The 21,909-nt window shown below is 34.8% G+C and overlaps 1 protein-coding gene across 4 annotated transcripts; it reads right to left on the bottom strand.

Moving 5' to 3' along the window:
- Nucleotides 1–1,942: 1,942 nt before the first annotated feature.
- On the bottom strand, nt 1,943–17,276 carry LOC129262817 (uncharacterized). 4 transcript variants are annotated; one of them, XR_010293948.1, is made up of 6 exons: nt 17,143–17,257; nt 16,097–16,202; nt 15,292–15,467; nt 7,102–7,837; nt 5,665–6,973; nt 1,943–5,071 (listed from the first exon to the last, which is right to left on the bottom strand). XR_010293948.1 is itself a non-coding variant. In XM_054900813.2 (4 exons), exons 2-4 carry the CDS (start codon nt 16,158–16,160, stop codon nt 7,724–7,726), a joined length of 354 nt encoding a protein of 117 aa, XP_054756788.1. In that variant the 5' UTR covers nt 16,161–16,202; nt 17,143–17,276; the 3' UTR covers nt 1,943–7,723. The 4 variants fall into 4 exon arrangements, 1 of the variants encoding a protein (XP_054756788.1); XR_010293946.1 differs by having other exon boundaries at nt 5,665–7,837; nt 17,143–17,276; XR_010293947.1 differs by having other exon boundaries at nt 1,943–6,973.
- Between the last annotated feature and the right edge of the window lie 4,633 nt (nt 17,277–21,909).

Below are 21,909 nucleotides of genomic sequence, written 5' to 3'. Positions count from 1 at the left end.
AGAGAGAGAGACTGAGGGAGACACAAAAAAAGAGAGTGTAGCAGAAATTAAAAAAAGAGAAAGATTGAGACAGAGCAAGGTCATAACAGGTGTTGTTAGCAAATGAAATACTTCATTCAATTCCAGTAAACACAAGCAAATAGCAAAGTCTATGACATATCTGAACCAACACATGTATGAATAAACAACAATAGGGCATTGACAACATTCACAGACCCTTAACAATTCTAAAACTAAATCATGATTAAAGGTCAAACGTGACGTGAAAATACCAAGTAAACAAAAGCAAAGACTGTTCCAATATACATATAGAAAAGAATAACTCTCTGATTAGCATGGGGATTTAAACATCAATTTCTGACATTTTTCATCATCAACATTATGTATGGAAATGATTGGAACTATTCATAGTCAGTAGAGCGGATAATGGGGTGGGCTCTATCACCACCCCTACCCCCTCCATCATGAAAAAAGAACTGCGGCATTGTTAAGGGTAGGGTCGGGGAAAACATGATAAAATACTTGTTTATGGTTCTCTGTGTGAGATCAAAGGATAATTGCACATTGAGGTTCATTATGGATGTTTATGTAAGAGTATGGTGGCCACTTTGTAACGTCAGTGCAAACCATGCACCCCCCCCCCAAAAAAAGAAAATGGTATAGTGTAGGTTAAAGGTTTTGGTAATAATAACAGTAATAATAATGTCATATTTTACCCAGGGAATTAGCCCCTTCAGTTCTGAAAACTGTTCTAACAGCTGGCCCTGCTTAACATGACAATGTTATTAACCTGGATTAAGCATGGCTACCTTGATCGGATCTGCATTTAAAGGGGAAGTTCACCTTGACCAAAGTACTTTATTCCAAATATAGCAGAAGAAAATATTAGAAAACATTGATAAAGGTAAGAGGAAAGTCCATCAGATTAAAAAAGTAAGAATTTCAATTTTTATTTGTGATATCATATGTGATCAGCTCCCCCACATATCACGCAGTTGAAAACAATGAAATGTCCTTTTCTCAAAAAAACGAAAATGTTTATTGTACCCTCAGTTATATCAACAAATTATTTCGGAAAAAAATTATGAACTATTATTTGAAAAAATGAAATTTATGCATTTTATATTTTATAACATAAGGGTAGCTGCTCGTTTATGACGACACAAATCAATAAATTGAAACTGTGATAACTATCTCAATCTTTTATGAATTTTCCACAAACCTTAACCAAATATGATTTTTTTTCTGGTAGTTTTACAGCAATCTTTTCTTCAGGGTGAACTTTCCCTTTAACACAAAACTGTTTAATCACACAATGAATAAACAACACTAGAGAAAGATCATCAGAACCTTCACAAGCTTTTAACAATAGTGAGCTAAAAAAATCACAAGGCCTAGTAATTGAAGGTCAATGGGATTATAATTTGAATACTACACAGCTGGTGCGCATGATCGTGATGATATACTTAAGTGATACCATTTTGGGGACAGTTCCTTTTGAAAACAGACTACACATTCATAGTCAATTCATAATACCATGTATTTTGTGTGTTTTTTGGTTAATCTGAACAAGAGAAAATGGTATAATATTGTATTAGTATCTATAGTGTTAAAGTATGCATCCATTTCTGATACCATGTATTTTGTCGTTTTTTTTTGTTAATCTGAACAAGAAAAAATGGTATAATGTATCTATGTAGGCTATGTGTTTAAGTAGGCATCCATTTCTAATTTCAGGAATAATATTGATTGAATGGTACAAGGAGGGGGTTACATTAAAGGTATAATCAAAACATGATTAGGTGAAACTTAGGAAATAATGATGGAAAATACTTCCTTTCTTAGGGATATTATTGCCTAAAGACATAAGAGGTGGGGGGCGGGGTTCACCTTTACTTCACTTACATGTAAAAGTCCACAAATGAGGTCTGCTACATGTAAATTGTGTTATACTGTTAGTACCAAATTTATTGCAAATACATCATAACATAGAGGATATCCAATATAACATGCAGATTACATAAATAGTAATATACCTTTAGAACATACATACCAAGTAGTACATACATGTACATACTTGTCAGATTTATAGCATAATAACTAATAGTCATCCCCATTTATTGCAAATATAGTATCAAATTAAAGGGAAAGATCACCCTGACATCAAGTTTATTGTAAAAATAGCACAAAAATGAAAAAAAAATATTGGTGATGGTTTGAGGAAATTTCATCAGATAAAGTTATTTGAAGATTTTTTTTTTTTTTTTGTGACGTCATATGTGAGCAGCTTTCCATGTGTCGTGAATTAAAAAAAAAAACAATGAAATTTTATTTTCTCAAAAAAAGTTTTTTGTTGTACATTCAGTAAATCATCAGACAAATCATTTCACACCTGCTCCAGAAAGAAAAAAAAAATTTTTTAGTCCTCATAGACTATTAAAAAAAAAGAAGAAATTCATGCATTTTACATAACATATGGGACAGATGCTCGTATACATCACAAATCAAAAACTTTAAATTCTAATAACTTTCTTTAATCCTTGATGGATTTTTCTCAAAACATCATTATTATTTTAAATACTTTTTTCTGGTATTTCACTTTTCTTCAGGTGACCTTCCCCATTAAACATGCTATAAAAGTGATACTCGTAGTATCAGTATGAATAAACTATTAAAATATCAAAGCCATAATGATATTCTATTTGGGTGATTTCAAGTTCGGTGTTGACCTTTTGGTGTTGGCATTGGGCCAATGCACAAAATTCAAAATAAACCTGGCCAGGGTCCCGTTTCATAAAGACTTTTTATGATAAGAAATACACAATTTCTAAATCAACCATATCAGATTGAAGAATTTCAGTAGCTTTTAACTGTCATTGCAAATTTGTTATTGTAACAAGTGTTTGTGATGGGGCTGTTTCATATAAAGACAATGAATGAACAATTTCTATAACAATTTATAAATCAACCTATCAGATTGAAGAATTTTAGTACCTTATATTGCAAATTTGTTATTGTAACAAGTTTTGTGAGGGCCCTATTTCCATAAAGACTTGTTATACTAATAAATACACAATTTCTATAACAAGTTTAGTATCAGCGAATCAGATTGAAAGATTTTAATAGCTTTCAACTGTCATTGCAAATTTGATATCATAACAATTTTTATGAAATAATCTATAAATTATGAGATTTGAATCTATGATTAGGTATTATTGCTATGTAAGGCACCCTATTTTTATTTTCGAACACCAACACCAGCACAACCACCAAATTTGAAAACACACATTGTTCTATTAACTTTCAGGAACACATCCAATAATATATTTCACATAACGTATATCCGAAATGATCTTTATTTCAAATAAATTGTTTATTTATTCATCCTTTAAAAAACAATCCTTTTGGATTTATCATACATATTCAGCATTACAAAAAAAAAATGAATACTGGAATAAAACAAAGAGACAAACGCTCTGATGAACTGTGACAGACAGACAGCTTGTCAGACTTTACCATTAGAAAACGTGTATGGAACACCCTAAAAATAGGAATAGCTTGATTCATATAGTGCTTTTCAAAGGATCCAAATAGCAAAACAATAATTACCTATACATGCCCATGAATACTACTGTTGCAATGACACAATACCCAAATTAAGATAATAATAATATAATCCAAAGTCCATTTATGTAACACAGTTAGTATGTACATGTACATACAAATACTCTGCTGCGCTTGATACTTGGTATCATTAAACTAAACATACATGTACCATTTTTTATCAATTTTTTAAATCTGATTATAAGTTGTGCGAAAAACAATCAAAACTTGCATTTGCCAATATGATCAACTAATTCAGGAAATATTGAATGAGTCTGCCAGGTGGTATTTTAGTGTTCAAAATAGGAGGGAAACTTCAGATTGAATATCTGCCAGAATTGGTGTTTTATAATTCATCCTGTCACATGATATTAATATTGTCGTCACATGATGAAGTCACATGATGAGGTCAAATGACTAGATCATTGTGCAGAATTTGTGAATTCATTAGCTTTGAACTACTTTGTCACTTTACTTTGTAGAAAAATAGTTAAGGGCCAATTTTCTCACTTGTAGGAGTCGAATTGAATCAATACCCCCCCCCCCCAATGTGCCACTGACAAGAAGGGAGGGGTGATGTTTCTTACAAAAATCAACCACTGTCAATGATTTTAGCACATTCAAAAATCCTCATCCTCCATACAAACACTACATGTATGTAAACCTAACTATAAGTCAATGTGATTAGATTGGCACGTGTGCACCAATAAACCATGTTCATGAATAAACGTTTGCATGGTCAGGATACTCCCCAGGGAGTGGAGATGGTAACTTTTATGTATGGAACAGTAATGGATCCTATGATTGGGGTAATAATAGTTACAATGTAAAGTGCTTTAGAAACATACAGTATGATGCGCTATATAAATGTAACTATTATTATTAATAACATACACCACTACCATAAAAATCAACCAACACTTGCGTTGAGCTGGGTCGAGCATACACAATAAATGTAACACAATTAAACCTCAGCCTTATATTAATGCACACCATACTACCCATCTTTTACATTTCAGGCCAATAAAATGAGGTTTAAAATAGATTTACAAATACAATCCAATGCCAGGTGGCTGACAAGGCCGATTAAAGATTAGCAGGCAATGAGGCCAAGGATGTGTACTATCTAAAAACAATTGACAAAGGCATACATGTACGTGAGCAACCCATAAAAATATACTGACCTATAAGTTTACAATTGTAGTATATTGGATACAGATTTAGAAAATAACAAACCGGCATGTGTGGATACGTTTCAGGGTATTAATTTTAAATGACCTCATTGTATAAATATATTTTATCTATATGATACATTCACAGCTTTTTTTTAAAGCTAGGGAAGCCTAGTTAGTGTCAACATCTTAATAGGGAAGTTGCAAAAAATACTTGCAATCAATTGCAAAACAAATTTAAGTTGCAAATTTACAGATTTATGGATCAATTATAATGCAAATTGTTTGGAAGCAGACTGGTGATCAATTGATCATCAATAAGCCTGTTCACGGTTGTAAACTGCGCACGAGCAGAAAAAGGTCATTGGAGACAACCATGAAGGTGGCTTTCAAATTCACTGACATAGGCATTTGTGATTTGATGATTATTCATGTATTCTTTTCAAAATATTTATCACATCCAAGCTGAAGAGTAATAAATAGAGCCTTCATAATCAATGGTATTTGACAGTAGCCTAAACAATAGTCAAATGTGCCAAAGGCAGACAATAAAACAGATTTCCAAACTTTATCCCTGATGTACTATTCTAGTCACCTGGGGAGTGTTTCATCAACATTTTCATCCGACAAGTTGTCAGATCTGACATCTTTCTCTGATGTTGATTGGCTGAGAGGTACTGTTACTATGGTAACTGTCGGATAAAACGTCCGACAAGTCCTTTCATGAAACGCCCCCCAGGTCTATACAATGTTTTTTGTTCTTAGAATTTGAATACTCTACCGGTAAAGCTTACGCAACATCTACATTTGAAAATGGTAGTGCTAATCCTAATGAAAAATCACAAAGGTCATGTGAGAAAAGTTGATCATGAGCTAACCGTGAACTGGCTTAATGAAAAGTTGCAATTAATTGCATGAATTAGGATTGATTTGGGGACTCAAAATTTACTTACAAGTGATCAATTGCAAGTTTCTTGCAACACTCAATAAGACTTAATAAGGGCCCTCCACCAACACAAAACCTAATCATTCGTACTCTATGAGCCCCCCTTTTTATTTGCAGTGACACTAGCTTGCACAATTTGATTGTACAATTTTTTTTTAAAGAATGACCCCCTCCCCTTTAATATCGCAAATAACAGAACCATCTAAATCTACCTAGATCAATGATACAAGGGCACCCCACATACATATAAAGATGTGAAATCAACACAACTTCAATAGAAAAGACATAAAAGAACTGAAATCAGATAATGCAGATAAGGCAAGAAATACAAAGTATGAAGATAAAAAATATCAGAAAATACATTTGTCTTTATAGATCTACACAAAAAAATAAATCATATTTCAGAGAAGAAGTGCAGATTGTATTGAACATAATAATTTCATCAATTGATATATGTGCCTTGTGATGCATATATGTAGAGATTATTCACAAGGCATTAATATACAAATCAAAATGAAAATAAAGAGAACCTCACAATAGGCATAGCATTAGTATGAATTGTTTTTCTTTAAACTAGCATTGTATCGTGTTCTACGAAAAGTACCCTGCATTACTTAACCACTTAAAATGCACAGTAAGTGAGAAAACACAATTTAAAATATTACATATTTGGCGGTAATTGTGGGGAAGTAATTGACAATGGAACCATCTGTACAGGGTACAAACAAATGTTATGTAATGCAGTATTTATTCTATTAATTGCGTAGCTGAAGATAATAAAGATGAAAAAGGAGCTATTGCTGGGACATTGACTCATTTGGCTTCACTCATGGATGCATTGTTCATGCAGTACATGTATTCTAGATTTTCATGCATCCATAGGCCATTATTCAGAAGTTGGGTTAAACTTTAATAAAGACCACAATCTAACTATTTGCTAAAATTATGGGAAGCCAGATTTGTCAAAATGTGTTTACATTGCATGTTTCTTATGTTTACTGTGCACTTCCCTAATTTTTTTAACGGTGAAGACAAGTATCTTATTCATCTTTCCCACTCCCAGACAGTTAAGAATGATTTGAGAGTCAAATGAGCTAACATTGAACATGTAATGTCAGAGATTTATGTCGCAATTGGCTATCCATAGTTAAACCACAACTTTAGACCAGAGTTTGATTTTAAACCCGGCTTCAGAATACGGGCCATGGAGTCCAAGGTAAACTCTAATACAATGCGATTGACTACACTACCAGTCACAATTCTTTGACTCACTATTACCTGTTTCAACCAGAGAACAATAGATTCGGTCCACTGAATCTTCTGTTCTCTGGTTGAAACAGATAAACAGGTAGTCAAAGAATTGTGACTGGTGAAGTACATGTCAGTTTCAAAATAGCCCCAGAAAAAAATTCCATCAATATATTCCATGGTTGATTTAAATAATACCATCATCAATTTTCTTATCTTTGTTTGTCATTACTGGGCAGCATTGCATACTAGTTAATTACATGTATAATAACTTTGTCATCCAATGGTAACTTCCCTGAAATCCTTGATTCTGATTGGCTGATTAGCATTGTTACCATGGTAATTACTATTGGATGGCAAAGTTACTACATGTATAACAGCAGAGCTGCCAACCGGAAAACGAACATTTCAGTACGATAAAAGCTGAAAATAAGTATTTTGGTGAGGAAATCAGTATTTTCGAAGTAATACCGTAGGACAACACATAAAACTGGAACTTGAGAAATTAGTATTTTGCATGAAACCATCAGTATTCTTCTCATTTTTCAGTGCTAACTAAAAACTGAAAATCTGTACTACTTGGCAGCTCTGTAATAGTAATTTCTATGCAACGGGGCCCTGGACGACAATTTTGAGGGAGTTCCCCTGGAAAAAACAACATCTTTTCCATGAATATGTATAAATACAATCATCAAAAGTTCTTATCTTCCTTTGTCAGTGCCGTACAATCATTTTGAGGGATGCGGAGGCAGGGCTATTCTATGGCATTACAATCCCTGAGCATTTCCTCCAGACGACCGGAGTCCTGAAGTCTCTTCGTGTCGTCGTAGCCACCGACGCAATTCCCCTTGATGAATACTCGTGGAACCTACATGTACATAAAAGTAAGAAGAAAAAATATCAGGTCCCTGTTTCACAAAGACTTTTAAAAAATGCACAATTTCAATACAATTTTACAATTAAATTGAATGATTTCAGTAGCTTTTAACTATCATTGTAAATTATAAAGTTTTATGAAGTGAGTCCCAGATATTCATACCTGCCAATATAAATAAGTGCGGAATCTGGACAACTATTTATTAAAATGGCCAGGGACCAGAATAGGCCCCTGGCAAGCTCCAAGTAGTCTGCTGTGCAAACCCTTCACTCGAGTAAAGGGTCTGAATTGCAGCCGACTCATGCCTTGTACTGAAGGCCCTGAATTGAAACAGCAAGTTTTGTATGTACTAGTCTTTGAGTGGAGACACACTTGTTGATCAAAGGGTCTGTGCCTGCAGACTAAGGTCCAAGGGCAGAGCTCTTGGATTCTCAACTTTAAAGGTCAAGTCCACCCCAGAAAAGTATTGTTTTGAATAAATAGAGAAAAATCAAACAAGCATTATGCTGAAAATTTCATCAAAATCGGTTATAAAATAAGAAAGTTATGAAATTTTAAAATTCCGCTTATTTTTCACAAAACAGTGATATGCACAACTCAAATGAGACAGTCGATGATGTCACTCACTCACTATTTCTTTTGTTTTTTATTGTTTGAATTAAGCAATATTTCATTTTTTACAGATTTGGCAATAAGGACCAACTTGATTGGACCATATAGAATTGAACAATGCTAATTGCACATGTTCAGGGAGGAATTAATCTTTGTTTCACACGACAACAGGGAGAAAATTTGAATATTTCATATAATAAAATACCAAAGAAATAGTGAGTGAGTGATGTCATCAGTCTCCTCATTTGCATACCGACAAGGATGTGAATATAACTATTTTGTGAAATTAAGCGAAACTTTAAAATGTCATAACTTTCTTATTTTACATCCGATTTTGATGAAATTTTCAGTGTTATGCTTGTTGGATTTTTCTCTTTTTATTCGAATCAACTTTTTATTGGGGTGGACTGGTCCTTTAACCCCGGGGGGGGGGGGGGGGGGGGGGGGGCACTCGACCAAAAAAGTAGTGGGTATGTGCCGCGGGCGAGACAAAAAACGGGGGCCTTGGAGCGGGCTTGTTGTAAAAAGGAGGGTCCTCAGAACGGGCTTCGGCACTACAAATGTTTGTGAAAACGGGGGTCCTTGGTACGGGTCGCCTGTGAATGAGTGCGTTTTCATCCCTATGGAACGGGCATACGTGCATGCAGCTAGCCCGGAGGCACGGGCGCGCTAACGCAGATGCGATGGTCGGACAGCGCTCTGCGGCCGCTTTTCACCAAAATTGCGGCTCATTGTAGCAGATCAATACGGCTGGAACGGCGTAACGGAAAATTTGCGAAGCTTTGGAGCGGATTTCTCTCTTCTTTTTTCTCGATAAGAAGAAAATGCTATGCTTTGGAGCGGCTTTCTTTGTTCTTTTTCTCAATAAGACAAAAATGTTGGAACGGAAATTTGAGTGTAAAAACGGGGGTCCCCTCCGCGGCACATACCCACTATGCATTATGTACTGAGTGCCCCCCCCCCCCGGGCCTTTAACCCCCCCTAAAAAAATAGCACTGTCGTCTATTTGAGATTTATTAATTCTTGGGGGGGGGGATTTTCCCTACATTTTTTTCTCACATGAAATATCAGAAATCAAGATATCCTGATTTTGGGGCCATTTTGAAAGTTGAAAATCATGACAATCGTGATAAAATCAGGACAGCTGGCAGGTCTGAATATTAATTCTGTGCTCATTTTAAAATAAAGATATGATTATTCCTTTCCAAGAAAGTGAAAAAGCGCCTTGTCATAAATAAGAGCTCTAGAGAGAAAGAGTTATGAAATTGTCAACTTTTTGTTTATTCTTCAATTAAATGGAAATCCAATCCCAAACTGTTTATTTGCATAATTTATGAAGACAAAAAAATACCATAGGCACAGCACTGAAAATTCTGCAATTAGGGAATGTATGTGTGACTTCTCACAAAAGTTATTGACATTGATTTGAAAAGTTTAACTTATTTTCACAAAACAGTTACATTCAAGATATGGATGATGTCATCTTAGCACTCTATCTTTTGTATTTTTGAATTAAAGAATAATTCATTTTTTTCTTCAGAAATGACAATAAAAACCACAGTCTTAATCAAAATAATCACAATATGGCAAAAGGTTGAGAAAAAATAATTTCACATGTTCAGGGAGGAATCAAGCTTTGTTTGACATTCACAAGTACATTACATACATGTACAATGAGGAAAAAAATCTACATAATTTATAGAATTGGACAAGAGATATTCCAGAACATCACAAGTTCAAGTAGTCTGCAAGCACAGACTCATATTTGATACTTTAACCAGGGACGTAACTAAAACCATGTCTAGAGTGAAGACTACACTCCAAAGTCTCTCTCTCTGTCAAGCCAACCACTGTACAAGTGAATCTAGTCTCACTACTCATTATGCACTATGCAAAATTGTAAAAAAACAAAAAACATGGGTCTATGCCTGCAGACTACTCCACAGGCATTTTCAATATATTTTTTTAATTTAAGTACAAGCACTCTGAATATCAACTACATACTGTTTGACTGAAATAAGTAAAACTCCCATGAAATATCATTCAACTTCTGTATTTTACAGCCAAATTTAATAAAACTTTTCATTGTTTTGCTTTCTTTTTCCCGGTAATTTTTTTTATCTAAATCAACAGTTTGATAATTAAACTTTCCCTAGTTAATCACATCACTGATGGTGAAATAAAATCTTTCTTCAAACAATTTATATCAAAACTTTAAATCATCACAGTCCCATTTGTACATGTAGATGTACTGGTATGTAAACGATATACCTACGCATATACGGTTACGATACTTGAAAAAATATATTGATCTTCAATTATGCAGCAGTGGTACTTGATATTTTGTAACATTACCCAAAAGTGACATGAAGTAATGATCATTTTCTTTTTTTACTATAAACGTATGGACTGAAATAATTTTATGCTCTAAATACACATCTATTCAGTGGTCTTTTGGCTAAGATGAGTCAAACTGTCTAAATTGACATCATATTGGCTACATCTTTTTTTGTAAATACATATACCTATCTCTACATGTTGTTGGAATAGTTGAAATGTCCCCTTACATTTATGCAAAATATCTTCTCTTAATGTGATGAGTCTTTCCCACGTACGTGCAGTCGCCGCTGGCTAACGTCAGCTTAATGGACGACGCCATATTGCCAGATTCAGGCAGATTTGGCCCGCGCCCTCACCGGCTAACGCTCGGCTAAAACTCGAACGCCATTCACCCATACACTAATTCCCCTTGATTACCGTTGTTAAAAACCTCTGTCAAATCTTTTCCAGCATTTTTATGAATTAGCGATTGATGTTTTTCCGTTTATCAAATCTCCTTCATTATACACATATTTTTTTCATATTTATAACATTTTTATTTTAATCACAATTTCAGTCCAAACGCGGGTCAGTTTTTGTTAACCCACGTTGTTTGTGCATGCCCACGTATAGCCTTACGCGTATTGAAAGGAATGATGTTGTGTCGAAAAACAGAATTGTTATTGTTTGTTCCTTGTTTGTTGGGGATGAAACTATGATGGCGACCAGTCACGTTTGACTGTACCGCCAAATAGTTAAGATTAATTAATTAAGGTCAAGGTGAGATAAGAGAAATGAGCAAGGGGCATTGTGGGGGGGGGGGGGGAGAGAGAGAGAGGGGGGGGGGGTTACGAGGGCCGAGTGGGGATACAGTTTCATCATGCAGTACAGGGCGTCGATGAACACTTTTATTTTTTTCTCCAAAATATGGAAAGTGACAGAATAATCAGAAAAAGGTTGATTGGTTCTGATTTTGAAAAAAAAAAGAATTTATCAAGATTGCTGTTATTCTTCATGGTTGTAGAATTTAATTTAGTTTCTCTGATAAGTATAATTCTTTCAAACAACTCAAATTTTGATTAATCGTATTTCATTTATTTCACTCTTTTCTTTCGCCTCGTTTTTTTTTTCCAAAAAATCAGGGAGCTGAAAAATATGAGAGCTAGAACCTAAAGATATGGGGTAGCTATGACGTTGGAGGGGGCGCAGCCTCATGCACTTGCAGATCCAAATCAATTTTCATAGGGGACACTTAGAGTACCGGTAGTCCCTATTTCTTTAATATTATTTTTACAAGCAAAAAGAAGTCAATGAAGACATCAGGCCACCGACAGCTGCCTCGTCAAAGGGGGGGGGGGGGGGGCGGTCGATTATTTTGAGTATTTTATTTCATTTTGTCCTCAATAGGGGGGGTCAATTAATTCTATATACACTTCTATTGTCTTTATATATGGGGGGGGGGTCTGCTACTGAGCATGATTTTAAAAGGGCTTAATAAGGGGCTTAATACAACAGAAATTGTACGATTTAACACAATAAAATGTATCATCGAGGTTAATACTAAATTAGTACATAATTAATAATTGTTTTAATTGAAAATGAAAATAATAAAGGCACCCATAGATCTTAACATCTCATAAATACAGGCCTAAACCTGTATTGGAAGTTGAACAGGCATAAAGTATAAATGTTTAGCTATAGCTGATGCTTTGATCCCGCAACCAAATAATGTTATCATAAACTAGTAGATGTTATATCAGTCATGTCAGTGGCGTAACAAGTGAAAATAATTGAGGGTACTACGATATGGCGTATCAGGCAAAATTTATAAAATATATAGTTGCAAGCAAGCGACATAAGCATAATTTTGACTTTTGGTTACAAAAATCCAATTGAACAATTTCGCAAGATTCTCTTACCTTTTCCTTTTTTTTTCTTGTTCGTGAATTGGGGGCATGCAAGACCCACCCCCCCCCCATACACTCTTTGTTGTCACTGTCTAAAATTTGATTTAAACTTTGAGAATTTGAATTTCTTATCTAAGTAATCCAAAGGGATAAGACAAAAATATTTGCAGATTACTTATTTCAAAGTATTTTTATACCTATAACTCCCCAACTCTGCTCTAGCTGCACTGCACGTTGCCTAACGGCCTTCCACCAAAGGGCCAGGCCGACTCGCCCCGTGAGCAAGTGACCGCGTTCGCGTAAGTTCGACCGAAGCCATGACTAAATTCTGACCATAAACATCACCTAACTAATCACTCTCTGACAATATTTCAAAGTATATTGTATTACAGTCGATCCTTTGGGCCATTAAACGATAATATTTCCAATGTTATCATGACAAACAATTTTAATGAGATAGTGGCATTGTAGAAAAAACAAATTTATAAGCACAAAATGGCACCAGATAAATCATCAAACATACAGCGCAGCGTTCGGGACTGGTGAGTGGTACGGCTCGCTTGGAGTTTTCGCCCCGACGAATTCGGCGAAAACGCTACCATTGCGCCGTGCGAATGTTCAATCTGCGGCTCTCAATCAGAGACTTGAATGTCTCTTTTTGCATTATCGAAAATGTATCATAGACTTTGTTTGATTTGTTTACGAGTAAGTTGCATATCCGTCGTGATAATTAGGAAAATCCATGATGTCTTCTTCTAATTCTGTAAAAATTACCTCTTCAAAGTGCCTGTGTCAGAAAATTGCCGGAAATCGTAAAAAATTGCCTAAAATGTCTCTTTTTGAAAGTTCATCCATGGTCTGGAAAAAAATGTTATAATTTATGTAGACGTATACCGTAAACAAATACATCCTCGATCACTGAAATGAAGTGTTTGCTAAGCTTTTATATCTCAGACCGCATTACCATGGCAACTTTGGAAAACCTTTATTTTTTAGTAATAAAATTCTGGTTTTAAGGGTCATTTTAGAGACATAAAACTAACCATATTTTGAAGTATTGGGTTTAAATTTCACATAAAACTGAATTATCTATGTTTATACTTTCGTATATGAATATTCATATTTCTTATAGAATCTTAGTTTTTGATTGGTCAATGTTTCAGTCATGGGTAATAACTGAGCGTTAACAAATCTGAAAATGCGCATTTTATCGGCAACCAACAAGCAAGATGGCGGAACACATTAAGTTGGCGCTATGCACGTACGTGTTCCATCAACAAATCATAACCTATTGGGTTAAAAGTGTCATACAATGCAGTTACTTCTTTGTCAAAAATGTTTTTTTTGTTGTTATTAAGGTTGTGAGATGGTATTGTATGACTTGTAATTTGTGATGCAATAATGGCAAATAATTAGTCTGCAAGCATAGACTCATATGTTTGACACTTCAACCAATAACAGGTCTGGGGTGAAGACTAGACTCCAAAGACTCTCTGTGTCAGCCACATAGTGAATCTAGTCTCACTTCTTCAGACTCTGCATTGTGTATTATGCAAATTGTGAAAACTTAGGGTCTGTGCCTGCAGACTACATAGTTATAGCAAGTTGCAAAGCAATTCTGCCTCCTGTGACATCACAAGAGGAAAATGTCATCAAGGGGATAAAGGACACAGGGCTTTATAATAGCACACTACAGACAAATGCAAGAGAAATTAAATAAAAACATATTGAAATCATATGATACACATTCAAACCCAACAGGTAATGATTTTGGTGGAGACACACACATTAAGAGAACATATATACACAGTAATGTATGCATAGACTTTAAGAATGTCAAGTGAACCTTTGAACTGATTGTTGCAGGATTTTCTATAAAATACCGAAGTGCATACTATTTAAATATCAGGCCTGATTTGTGCTGATTTTATCGTATTAGCATAAATGCAATGTCTATATTATTAAGTGTAAATTTAAAGCAAATTGAACAACACTTCTGTGGATGCTTTTTAAGTACCTCTGTGGAGGAAAGTAAAAAAAATTAGTGCTGCTCACAATAATCTAGAGATGACTTCTTGACTACAGTCGACATGTGTAAATTTATACTATTGCCATTGTAACATATTCATTTATTCAAAAATTAGTTTCAAATATTTAGTTTCTAAAATTCTCACAATCTCATTAGGGGAGCATTTCACAAAGGGTTTTCTTTCCATTTCTGATAAATATAAATACATACAAAATATTTAAAGAGAATGTTGCCAAAGCTGATTAAATCAGGGTTCTAATACTTCATTGTCCCAAATGTTTGTTGCAAATTTGGTAGACGAAAGCTGAACAAAAAAGGCTTTTAATTTTTTTAAAGTATTTAATTCAATTTGCCAAATTGTTTATTTATGTTACCAATTAGAAGGATAAAAGATGAATAAAATAAATTTATTTGAGAAATCAGAATCACTATATGTTACCGTTTAAGCACCTCTCCCTTACCCAAGTACGTGATTTCAAAAAAGAAAATTGAAAACAAGAGAATAGCTAATAAGGCCAATTTGAAGATTAAAAGATCATATAGACATAAGGCTTAATATTTGATCAGCATGTTCTTACCGTAGAAGCACCAGTCATTTTGCCAAGGACAGCTTGCATTGCACTCGTATCAGAACGTTTGTCCAGCTCGACAACTTCATAATTAGCGTCATAGTCCTCAAAGATTTTCTTCACCTTGTGACAAAATGGACAGTGAGTCTTGGAGAAGACTACAACACACTTGTCATGTGTTATTCCTGGTTCATAAAAAAAGTAAAACACAAAACAGATATATTCATAGTATAGATCTATTACAAAAAAATAATTACTGTCTCATTCTTTAATTCTGATGTTAACCTCCCACCCCCCCCCAACTTAATGTTTTTACTAAAGATTACTCAGCATTTTCAATCTGACTTGTAACCTGTACCTTGCGAATCGAATACCCAATAACAAAACAAACCAACCAAAAAACTTTAAGATTTTTCAGTTAAATCTGTTAAAACTGTTTGCGACTGTTTCAGTTCATACTTCCGAACACATATAATGTATGTCCGGAAACCATTATGTGTGGACAGTTAACATTCTTAAAGATCTTACAGGAAGATTTATTTTATCAAGAACCTGATCAACACCTAAAACATCTGTGTATTCTCAAGTATGGAATAAGCTGGAATTTAAAGATAATGTAGATTTCTAATATCCACCTATTAAATTTGTAATTTAAAAGACAAATAAAGAGAGTACCAAGATCAGAGAAAGGTTTTACATTAAAAAAAAAAATCTTATTCAAGGGTAGGCCTATATCATCCATTAGCCCTAGGCTATGCAAGGCCCTCAAATGTCTTCCCAAATCTTCTACTAGTACTATTTCTAGTTTTCTTACCTCTTATGAACGTAGCTTCTTTGCCGTCCATGTTGACTTCTTCAGATGAGAATAAACCACCCATGATGACGAGATTTTAAGGATTTGAATGATTCACAAAGGTTTCCTGTAACAATGAGGACAGCAAATAATGAATGAAATATTTTGTCTGTTCAAAAAAAGTGATAACAATTTAATTCTATATGATTAAGAAAGACCATCTGTTGACATAAAGGTTGAAATAAAACACTGCAATTATATAAATAGAAAATTTAAACATTGATGGAAATATTGATTTGTAAAAAGAAAGTTTAAAACAAAAGTATAATGCAGAAAAGGCTAACAAAAGAAAAACAATTTGAATCTTGGGCAGCCAGCAGTTTCCTATAATGTTAGCTCTTCTCACTTCTCTCACTCACTTCTGTGACATTGATTTGGTTTGCTTTTTTTTTTTTTAAACACACTTTGCCTTTCCTCTCCTTTCATCATCATCATCATACGGAAGAAGTGGGTGATCCTGTAATGCTTCCGATTTTTCCTTCGAATTAACTGTTTAGAGTCCATAAAGTTAACAACCAGCGTTAAACAACTGACTAACTTTGATGCCTAATGCCAAATAGTAATAGCCATGCAAAATGTGGAATTATGGCAGATATAAATGGTTGACATTTTTTTGAAAAATGATGCAGGTGCCTTTCATGTTGCCACCAGAAAACAGAGTCATCCACGACAACAATGTCAGAAATTGTTATTTAAATCCCCTGAGACGACGGTCATTCCTGTCTAACTTAGGTCTTCACGTGAATTGTTCAAGCCAAGAACCAAGGCCCGCGTCGCTCGACTCGAAAAAACAGAGGAACTAACGTCAGTCTGCAGACGACGGTTCGCTCCCGATCCCCGGGACTTCATCGGGCAGAGCGAGGACAGTGACCCGTTTGGCTTTTGCAGGGCAGGAGTCCCAGGACAAAATTTCCCACCCATCTACTTTATAACAACGCAGAACATGAACACATATTCTTCTGTTTTATACACAAACGACATACTTTTAGAATTAAGTAGTAACTCACCAAAGTAATAACACGTCCGTTGCGAGAGCGTCAAGACCCAAATCTAATCTCAATCAAAACACAAGCAGCGTACAATTAATTGCGACGATCATCTCATATGACGGGACGAGATTTCGCAATTAACCTTGCCGCACATCGACAAGAGCTGGCGCTAATCCACTTTGATTTCAGTAGCTATTATTGTGTGATGTCCAGCAATATTAGTTGGTATTCAAAATTCGAGATTGTTTTATTGGTCTAAAACCAATAAAAGTTTTATTGGTAACTCATAAATAAATGATAAAAATTAGTTTATTACCATTATAGGGTAACATGAATATACAAGGTGCAATACTCATTTCAACTCATTTGAATACGGATTAGATTCTTTTTGGTCAAGCAAACATTTTGAAATTGTCTGACATCCACGCCCGCACTGTACTTGTTAGTCTTATAATTATGCATCAAGTGTTTACGACCGGGAGATCGACAGGACTATACCTACCCTCCCGTACAGATGATGATGCAATAAACAAAGTATTAGATTACTAATCTGAAACGAATCATGCCGTCAAATTTGAGATGGGCGTTGATATTAATGTGATTATTTTATGTTTCACAACCAAATGCAGGAAGATGACATTCTTTTATCAAGGTCAGTATATTTTTCATTTGGCCTGTAGGCCTACCTCATTTTGTTCTTAATTTCTCGTATTTGTATCTGGTTATTACCATGTTAATTATTTTACATTATGCATATCAATGAGGCACTGTCGACCTGTTTCAGTTAATTCCCCTTTCTTTGTTATTTTTAGTAATAGGCCTATTATATTTTAGTTTATGTTATTGTAAAAGTTGATGAATTGTTACTTTTTGCCTATTAATAATTGTAACGCGCATAGAGAACTATACTAATCATCACGCCTTAAATAAGTACCCTCTACAATTAAAAATTGCACATCATTAAAAAAAGAAACAAATATTCTTTTATTGGTCAATGTATGCATACAAATAATTTTTTCCAATGGCTAATGGCTTTAACAATACACAAAGATGAAAAATACAGTTTATCATAACAATATTCAAAACTGTACATAAACAAACGAACAAAGTAAATGTTTGGTTGGTTGATAATATGATTTTGGGGGCAAATCCGTCATTTTGTATTACTATATATTGCATTCTTCTTCTGCTTTCGTTGTTTTTTTAAAGTTAACATTTGTTCATTCACAAATGTTTGGTGAGGTTAGAACAATGTTACCAGGGAATTTGACATGTTGACAAGGTAACCATAGTCGGTACACGTTATGAATACGGCACATTTTTGCAAATATTTTAAAGATAGAGTGCCTATATATACTACAAATGAGGAAAAGCTGGTGTGGTTCGAGCCCTTCGTAACCAAAGAAGCTGAGAAGCTGCAGCAGCTCAGTCAGGCAAACATTGCAGGGGCCGCAGAACGGTTTTGAAAGTGAGGGGGGGGGGGGGCAGAAGCCCACCCATGCAGCCGCTCGGTTCCGCGGCCCCTGCATTTATAAATCATTGGGCAATAAAAAAAAAAGATAATGCGTATTTTTGGCCGGGATATAGCATTTCAAAAATTTATTCTGATGGATTTTCCCCGAGAAAAAAAAGACATAAGTATATAGGCTGATCTCTTGATTATTGATCTTAACATACTATTTAGTTAATTCCAAATCTCCTCTCTGGTTTGATCAGAAAAAAATGTTATATTAAGTGTAGGTCTATGTACTAGAAATGTTTTTATCTCTCCAACTGTCTGTTATATAATAAAAAAAGTTGCTACCTTTTTCTACCAATCTGCATAATTATGTTTCTTATCTTATGCTTCTTATTCTTAAGATTTATTGTTTGTTTTACGAAAAGTGCTAAAGAAACACCTTCATTGTTTAATTGAATGCCAGAGCTATATGCACAGGGGCTGCGGAACTGGGGGGAGGGGCGGGCTTCAGCCCCCACTCTCTTTTTTTTTCTTCAAAATCCGTGTACAACAATGAACAAAAAGGACCATCTGATTGTGATTTTTTGCATGGTCAGCTCCCCCCTCTTTTGGCCCAGCCCCCCTTACTTTCAAAACCGTTCCGCGGCCCCTGAGATTGCATACAACCATAAGATGGGATCTACGATTTGTTTGGCTTTGAAGAAATAAATAAATTAGTGTGCAATTAAAATGAGGAATATAGGCACATTCTTTCAATGCTAATTGCCGCACTTTGAATATTCTGTGCCTTCTGCTTCGAGCATTTTGACTTTTTCTACGTAATTATTTTTTTAAAACATATACTGTAATTAATAGAGCGGCCAGTGACAAATTAAAACAAAGCCGAATAAGTGTCAGTTTGGGTTAACTGATAATTTCAGTCTATGCATGACTGTGGATATGCCCATTGTAATATAACCAGAAATCATATTCGCTAAATCGAAAAATTCTGCCTATGTGGGGGCGAATTTGCTTCAAAGTGGCAATCAAGCCATTTTTTTGTAAATCAAACACTCAAGTAAAATAAAGTAGCCTAATGCAACGTCAATAATCCGTTTTCAATTATTTTAGGATCAAATAACCAACTAAAGATAATAAATTGGCCCATTTTAGAGAAATGTAGTTTGCTGAAGGGAAAGGGGAGGGGGGGGGCGGAGTCTGCTGCGCAAACCCTTCACTCGAGTAAAGGGTTTGAATTGCAGCCTACTCATGCCTTGTGTACTGAAGGCCCTCTACTCTCGCTCAGAATTGAAACAGCAAGTTTTGTATGTGCTATAGTCTTTGCATGGATACACACTTGACACTTGTAGATCAAAGTTTCAATCAGGGTCTGTGCTTGCAGACTGGGGGGGGGGGGGGAGGGGGCGCACCGTCGTGGTTGGGTCATTTAAAATGAAATTGTGCACACTGATAATCGCGTTTAAAGGATATTCTAGATTGTATATTACACGTTGTTTTGATTGTTGTATAATATAAGAAAATTACCCCCAAAGTCACGTTGGCCAGTTAAAATGATTGATATGATATTCATTTTGAAAATATACTTTTTTTTTTTTTTTTTTTTTGGGGGGGGATTATAACGATTTCAAATACGAATAATATCATGGTGAAATATTTCGGTAACATATAAAAAATGGTCATTACATCTAGTCATTGATTGTTCTCAGTGGCGTAATGAGCGAAATATTTTTCAGGGGGTGAGATATGGCGTATCGATCGGGCCAAATTTATAAAATGTCGAGAGCTACTGAGCTAGCAAGCAATAATTCCGACATCTTCATAAGAAAAAGATTTTTTGGTGATAGATTTTGACATCATATTCAGAAAATGTCATCACATTTCTTTCTTCTGTCTTTCCTTTTCTATTTGTTTGGTCGTGAAAATTGTTGGGGGCAAGCGGCCCAAGCCCCCCGCCCCATCTGTATGCCACTGATTTTTCTTGAGATTTCCAGCAATTTCACATCATTCACATCACACATTATTTTGGATATTGATTTTAATTTCACATAAATTTCAGCAATTTCACACCAATCACACAGTATTTTGGATATTAACTAAAAGAAAGAAATATTGACTAGAACAGGGATCGACAGTAGGCCTATGCGCGAGCTTAAAACCGAAACACTATACTTTTTTTTTAAATGACCTAGGCCTACACACGAGCTATAAACCTAATCATACACCATCTCCATTTTCCCATTTTTTTGTTGTCGATTGGTAATGGACGGTATATAAATTACAAAACGTCAGCATCTGATATTCTAAAATATGATTTTTTTAATTTTTTAAATAAAAGCGACACTGAAACAAATTTGAAAGGATAATAAAGAATGTGTCCCTAAACATTTTTACCTTGAAATTGAAATTACAGGAATTGCAAATCAATTAATTTCTAAGATTTTCATCCAGTTATTCTTATTCTAACTTATTCTCATCTTTTTTCTAAACCTATCTTTCACTATCAATCCATCAAACAATCACTCACTCACTCACTCACCCACCCACCCTCTCACTCACTCACTCAATCAATCAACTAATCAATTAATCTTCTAACCAACTGACGAATCAATCAATCGAAGCCCAGCCCCCATGGCCAAGGGGGGGGGGGGGTGTTACATTAAAATAATTTTAGACCGAACAGGTTCGAATATCTAGCCAATTATGTTGAAGGTCAAGTCCACCGTCCCCAGACAAACATTGATTTGAATCAAAAGAGAGGTGTAACGCTGAAAATCTCATTAAACTCGGATTAAAAAAACGAAAGTTATGACATTCTAAAGTTTTGCTTAATTTTCACAAAAGAGTTATATGCACGACTCAGTGACATGCATATGAGAGATTCAATGTCCTTCCTTTCTTCACTATTTCTTTTTGTTTTTTATCGTTTGAATTATGCAATATTTCTAATTTTACAGATTTGACAACTAGGACCACCATAAAATATCAAAAGAATGGTAATTCCAGTAAGGAATAAAACTCTACTTCACGGGAAAATGAGGAGAAAATCTAAATATTTCATATAATAAAATACAATACAAAGGTAATAGTGAGTAGGTGACGTCATCAGTTCCCTCATTTGCATATACCGACCAGGATGTGCATATAACTTTTTTTGTGAAATTAAGCAAAAATTTAAAATGTCATAACTTTAATATTTTACATCCGATTTTAATGAAATTTTCAGTGTTATGCTCGTTGGATTTTTCTCTTTTTATTCAAATGAGATTTGTGTTGGGGTGGACTTGTCCTTTAAGTAGATTTTAAAAAGAAGCACAAAGATGCATATC

This window comes from Lytechinus pictus, chromosome 6 (assembly GCF_037042905.1).
Source record: "Lytechinus pictus isolate F3 Inbred chromosome 6, Lp3.0, whole genome shotgun sequence".
NCBI classification, from domain to species: domain Eukaryota; kingdom Metazoa; phylum Echinodermata; class Echinoidea; order Temnopleuroida; family Toxopneustidae; genus Lytechinus; species Lytechinus pictus.
This window is presented reverse-complemented; position numbering and strand designations above follow the sequence as displayed.

What these genes read in the sequence shown, in the direction of transcription:
- LOC129262817 (XM_054900813.2), bottom strand. Translation starts at nt 16,160, where the DNA reads ATGGGTGGTTTATTCTCATCTGAAGAAGTCAACATGGACGGCAAAGAA. An exon ending in AGAAGCTACGTTCATAAGAG is followed by an intron (nt 15,468 to 16,096) that starts GTAAGAAAACTA and finishes TTTATGAACCAG; the next exon opens with GAATAACACATGACAAGTGT. An exon ending in AAATGACTGGTGCTTCTACG is followed by an intron (nt 7,838 to 15,291) that starts GTAAGAACATGC and finishes ATGTACATGTAG; the next exon opens with GTTCCACGAGTATTCATCAA.